The sequence below is a fragment of the Dermacentor silvarum genome, chromosome 4 (assembly GCF_013339745.2).
Source record: "Dermacentor silvarum isolate Dsil-2018 chromosome 4, BIME_Dsil_1.4, whole genome shotgun sequence".
In the NCBI taxonomy this organism is placed as follows: domain Eukaryota; kingdom Metazoa; phylum Arthropoda; class Arachnida; order Ixodida; family Ixodidae; genus Dermacentor; species Dermacentor silvarum.
Window position 1 is genome coordinate 153,593,040 of NC_051157.2, and position 6,373 is coordinate 153,599,412.

General features: G+C 43.9%; 1 protein-coding gene across 1 annotated transcript; it reads right to left on the minus strand.

The window, feature by feature from the left end:
* Window positions 1-4,091: 4,091 nt before the first annotated feature.
* LOC119448995 (transcription factor TFIIIB component B'' homolog) lies at window positions 4,092-5,295 on the minus strand. The gene is made up of 2 exons (XM_037712195.1): window positions 5,134-5,295; window positions 4,092-5,027 (listed from the first exon to the last, which is right to left on the minus strand). Exons 1-2 carry the CDS (start codon window positions 5,293-5,295, stop codon window positions 4,092-4,094), a joined length of 1,098 nt encoding a protein of 365 aa, XP_037568123.1.
* Between the last annotated feature and the right edge of the window lie 1,078 nt (window positions 5,296-6,373).

Here is a 6,373-nt window from a genome sequence, read left to right on the forward strand (position 1 = left end):
AAAGTGAAGGATTTTCATTGGCAATATCAGTGGGGCATTTTACCTACAAGAGACAGGCTTGAACGCTGGGATATGGTAGCGAATGATAAATGCATATATTGCGCACAAACACAGACCAACACGCATGTAGTAAAAGAGTGCGTTGTAGCGCGTACCTTCTGGAAGCTGGTTGGAAGATTATTTGGAATATCCATCGTGCGGGCCACCACGGCGGCGAGATCGGTTTGCGAGTCTCGTCTACTACAGCGTTAGCTACGTTTTGTGGTGCTTCCGCAACATTGCAGAATGATCCCGGCAGCCAAATACAGCAATGTACCCCAGAGTGCGCAAACTACGGGTGATAATATGCGGACATCTTGAAGAACAGCTCTTCAAGCTCGGTGAAGCCGAATTTCTTCGCCGCTGGTCTACGCGGTACCTAACCGTGTATCGAGGCAACGTTTTGCTACAGCCAGAATAATGCCGAAATTTTGTTTGCCTGAGTATAAACTGTACTTGTGTGTGCTTCGGGTGTCATTCATGAATCCGAGGCTGACATTTATGATTTTGCATGTACACTGTCGTAGTGTTTTTGATGTGTGGCAAAGTCAATGTCAAGCAGACGCAATTTACTATTTTGTTTATTTATTTTTTATTTTATTTATTTAGCAATACTGCAGACCACCGTGTGGTCCATGCAGGAGGGGTTATACAGTGATTACAGAATCATAATAAAAAACAACGCAAACAGAGCGAGAAAGCAAAAATAAGAACAATAAGAAAAAGGAAACGCAAGAGAAACATCGATTACAATGACGGCACACAATACAAATTTTCCAGTTCGCGTACAAAGTCATTGGCATCAACAACAGTGGAGGGTAAGGCATTCCATTCGGACACAGTTCTAGGAAAAAAGCTGTATTTATACGATTTTGTTTTCGCGAAATTTGGGGCAAGTGACCTACTGTGGGTGTGCCTAGTTTTCCTAGTTGAGTGGGGACGTACACAATCAGGAATAATTACTTTTGTATTTCCGGTAAGACACTTTTGAAGAAAAAATCAGCCTACTGACCTTTCTATGCGATTCTAACGATGGGATGTTATGTTGCTTCATTAGTAAGGAAGGCGAGTCAGTCATCCTATATTTATTAAATATGAAGCGCACTGCTTTTCTTTGGACACGTTCTAGTTCTTTCACATCACTTTTGTTGTGGGGGTCCCATACAATTGAAGCATATTCTAATTTAGTTCTGATGAAGGTGTTATATGCTAGAAGCTTAAGTCTAGGAGGTGCGGTTTTCAGTTTCCTTTTGAGAAACCATAACTTCTGCAGCGCAGAGGTACAAGTAGCCGATATATGTGTTGACCAGGTGAGTTTGTTAGTGATAGTCACGCCCAGATATCTACATTTGTCAACCTCCTGTATATCACACTGGTTTATAAAATAAGTGAACGTGCTAGGAATTTTCTTTCTTGTAATACGCAGAAGTACACTTTTTTCTGTGTTTAACTCCATGTCCCATCGAATGCACCAGTCCCCAATAGCCTGTAGGTTTTCTTGTAGCAGTACATTCGTTTGGAGCACTAATTTCTTTAAAAACAACGCAGTCATCCGCGAACAGTCGAATGCAAACGCCATTATTAATTAAGTCTGCCAAGTCATTAATATAAACTAGAAACAACAACGGTCCCAAAAAACTTCCCTGGGGCACTCCAGAAGTCACATACAACAGTTCTGAGGAGTGATCCGAAACTTGTACGAATTGCCGCCTGTCTCCAAGGTAGGCGCCAATCCATTTAACAACATTTGACGGAACACACAAATATTCCAGCTTCCGTAATAACTTCCCATGAGGCACTTTATCGAATGCCTTCGAAAAATCTAAGAACAAGGCATCCACCTGTCCAGTCATGTCAAGGATATGCGAAAAATCGTGTCCTGTTGTTACAAGCTGTGTAACTGTAGACATGTTCTTTCTAAAGCCATGTTGATATGGTGATAGTGCATTGCGTTTTTTCAAGAAAATCGATAAGGTACTTTGAAATGACGTGCTCCAACAACTTACAACATGTGCTTGTAATAGATATGGGCCGATAGTTATTCACAGACAAACGATCGCCTTTTTTGTGAATGGGAGTGATGCGCGCTAAACCCCAGTCGTCCGGAATTTCGCCTGTGGCAATTGATAAACTGAAGAAATCTGTCAGAAAATGAGATATCTGCTCTGCGTACCGACGTAAGAAGAGCATTAGGGATACCATCCGGCCCTGACGGTTTTTTTTTTGGATTACCATTAAGGAGCATAGACAAGACGCCTTCATGTGACACTGCTAAATCGTCAGCTAAACATGAATCACTGCTCTGAGGTGCATAACTATCGCCTCTCGAAAAAACACTGTGGAAGTAATGATTAAAATGCTCTGATATCTGCCGAGCATCAGTAGCTACCATGTCAGCAATTTTTATTTTAGAAACATCCTGTCTGTCTTCCTTTAGAAATCGCCAGAATTTTTGGCTGTCGCATTTAATAGACTGAGAAAGACAATTATTAAAGTAAGCGCTTCGGGACTCTCTTAATTTCTTTAGTAGGTTTTGTTTCAGTTCAAGATAAATAGAGCATGACACTTTTTTTTTTGCTTGGGGAGCCGTTTAATGTTACGCTTTGTATGAATAATATCCCTAGTTATCCAAGGGTTTACACGTCGCTTCTTGAGGACTTTGGTAGGTGTAAATCTTGTAACGCAAAGATTTATCGCATCCCGGAACCTCATCCATGAAGTCTCGATGTTGTCAACTGCAAAGTCAAGATGTATGTCTAGGTAATCAATCACTGAAATGTCATCGGCGTTTTGAAAGTCCCGAACGAATGAAGAATTTTTTCCTAGCTTCGGCCTATATCTTGTTAGCTGCCAAGCAAAATAAATTAGATCATGATCTGAAATTCCTGGCTCCACTGATGTTGAAGCACTGTTAATATTTCTGTTATGAATAATAGATCAAGGATGGATTTACCACGTGTGCACTGACGAACCATCTGCTCTAAATTTAAACTAAACATCAAATCCAATACAACATCAATTGTTGTGGAACATCCATATTTTAATTGGTCCCAGTTAATTTTAGGAAGGTTAAAATCACCCATCAGGATCACATTTCTATCACGTAGGCTAAGTAAATGTTCGTGCAGTTTTGACAAGTACACATCATTTCAGTCGGGTGGGCGGTATACAGCACAAAGGAAAAATTGAATTCCACAAAAACACACGTTTAGCAGCAAACTTTCGTGGTCAGCAATTTGATCTCCAACATTAATATCGACAGAATGTTTTGCAAGAACAGCCACGCCTCCTCCTCGAGAACCCCTGTCTCGCCGATACAAGCAGTACCTGGTGGTGCAATTTCATCATCACGTATATTGCCATGAAGCCAAGTGTCAGTGACCACGCAGATATGCGGGTCATATAAGAGTAACAGGGATTCAAGTGTGTCCGTTTTATTCACCGCACTTCTAGCATTTAGCGAAATGAGGCGGAGCTGTTGTGGTTTCAATTGCTAGCTCTGGGACAATGGGGCGTTTTTGCTTGGTATTGCTTTGCGTGTCATAGTAGCTGGTTCATATGTTTTGTTTATATCAAGTACGATGTATTGCATGTGTGGTACATTATAGTGTACTCTACGTTCATTGAACAGTTGTACGCGTGGATACGGGTAAATAAATTTCCTTGTATACACTTGCCGGCATGTTCTCGTTTTGAGTGCCCGGATAACGGCTCTGGCTTTTGGCTCAATGTCACTTGAATGTCGCCGACAACGGGATCGAGCTGAAGCATTTCATGCTTAAAAGCTCTGCTTTAGGAGTGTATACCATTTCAAGTAATCTAAGTTGTCATGACCTGGGTACAGTCACGCTGACATGGTGCTCGCGCACACTGTGTCACTCGCCAGCATACTTATCGCTTGAGAAAAAAATCCCCCGCGTCCTCTGCATTGACCTCCACGGCCATCGTGCTGTTTGCTACAGCAGCGGCCCTTTAGAGGCCGCCTCTCAGAAAAGAATCCCCGAAACATTCCTTTCAGAAAAACGAATCTTTTGTGCGCAATGCCAAAGTTGTCACTGATTCGGCTCCGGTTCATTTGGCTCACTAAACTCATCCCCGAAAGCTTCCAGGTTGAATTTCGTCGGTTCATTGATGATCTTCTGCACCAGCTCTCGGTTATCGCGCTCTTCTCGCTTGAACTTGTTCTTGAGGTTTTTGTGCGTTCGGTTTGGGAAAGCAGTTGTCATTAGATCGAAATCGGTGCCGAATATTCTCAGAGCACGGTAGAAGCGCGCAGTTTCTTCCGCGGTCCAACAACGTTGACTCGAAGACGTTTCGAGGAATGACGAATAAGTCGCCTCTGGAATATTCATCTCGTAGAACACGAGACTGGTGGTTGAACGAGGACCCCGCTGCACCGGCAAGGTCTCCGTTTCAAGAGCAATTTCGCCGTCGACGCCCAAAGTAACTCTGGCCTCCGTCGGCTCCTGTTCCCCGATCAACGTCGACTCACGTGTCTGGTTTCCTAAAGCGCCCCCATTCCTAGGTGTCGACCCCACGTTGTCATGGGTTGAAGGCATCCCTTTCCACGATATGGGTTTTCCGGTTGGGTTGTAGTAGATGTATTGTTCCATGATCTTGTCAGTCTTTCCTGTTCGCATTCCGGAGTTACTATTCTTGGCAGGGTGGCATTCCGGTTGTTCCCGTTGGCACAGTTCAAGGTCACCACGGGGTTCTTCGCTGCCAAAGGCTCGTGCCTGCAGGCATGACGGCGCATTGTCAGGGATAACGGTGTCCACTTCCACGGGAAGCTCTCCAGTCACGGCACGTGGCCTGTTGGGTGCCTGATCTGCTTCGAACTTCCTGGATACAAACGTTTCGTCGGCAACACCTAGGACGATAGGAGAGTAGCTCGTTAACTGTGTATGCCGGGCGCAGTTGCGATCACCCTGGGTATCGGGAGCGTCCGTGACTTTACGGATGTCTGGCAGCTCGGCGGCTGTCGCATTCTAGGGCATCGGTAGTGTCGGCCATCGTTTCAACGTCCTCGGCAGCCAATACACCAGTGGGTGCTTCTCGTTGCGTCTGCGCGGTGGTTGTATCACGTCTACGCACCTTGTTCGGTGTAGCTTTAATACGCGACCACCTGGTGGACATCGCAGCTGAGCTCTGCACACCGCCACCTTCTTGAAGTACCCACGATGGCCGGACCTTCTCAGTCCCACGACGGCGCGGGGAGTGCCTGAATGCTGCTGTTGATGACGATGATGACCTCATACTGTGGCGCGTACCCACTAATGATGGGCCTGGAATCCAGCGGCGCTTGCGAAAATTCAATACACGAACAGACATTTAAAGCGGGACATTAGGAGTGTGCTTAAAAGTCAGACTTTAAGCATGCAAATTGTGTTTTATTTAAAAGGAAGAACTACCCTGTCAAATTAGAGAAAAAATAAACAATAATTTAAGAATTTAGTCGGTGGAAGCCACCAATGGAGATTTCTATGGCATTGCGCATTTCTATTACATCTGCCCAGTATAGATTGTCCAAAAGACAACATTGCAAAAACAATCAATGCTAGGCCAAGTTGACGCATACAGGGGGAGTTCCAAAGTCATCCATCTAAGGAAAGAGTAGCTCCGACAAGTCAGCAAAAATGGTTATTTGCTTCAAAATCGTTACAAAACTGGCATTATGAAGACAGCACCAGACATGATATATGCATATGAAAATTTAACTGCGGAAGAATACCACGCAGTCTCGTTAACGTCACATCCATCTGTCGAGTTTCACAAAATTTTCTGCTCCAAGAAATTAGCAAGTGCCTGTACTCCATTATGAACGCGAGATGGGATTTTGCCGTCAAGAAACATACCTGCGCAACTTTGCTGCATTGATAAATTCTGTGGTCGGAACTACCGGAAAAAATGACACAAGACTTCAGCCATTTCTTGGGGATCTGAACTCATAACTCATTTACTCCGACAGCAACCCCCCACCCCACCCCACTCCATTCTCTAAAAGTGAAGACCACCATCTTATTTTTGTTTGGTTTGGTCTTCCGTTTATTTTTGGCGTTGCCTGCTTCTCCCTAAACTAATTGGGTTTACCCAGTACGGGTACATGACAAAAACACAATGCTTATAACAAGATCTCTAGGGGGCCGGGGGGCAGGTCATATGAAAACCTATTAAATTAAAATGAGCATTTAAAAAATAGGTATTATAATATTTAAAGCAGTAATAGGATTATGTGATATACCAGAAAGAAAAGTGTGGTTTAAATGAAGAAGTCCTGAATTGTTCTTTGTGATGTATGGAGTCATTGTTACTTCAGCTGGAACAACTCGTCCGA

Coding starts and splice junctions, on each gene's coding strand:
- LOC119448995 (XM_037712195.1), bottom strand. CDS start 5,295: ATGAGGTCATCATCGTCATCAACAGCAGCATTCAGGCACTCCCCGCGC. Junction 5,028..5,133: donor TTAAAGCTACACCGAACAAG/GTGCGTAGACGT, acceptor CCGATGCCCTAG/AATGCGACAGCCGCCGAGCT.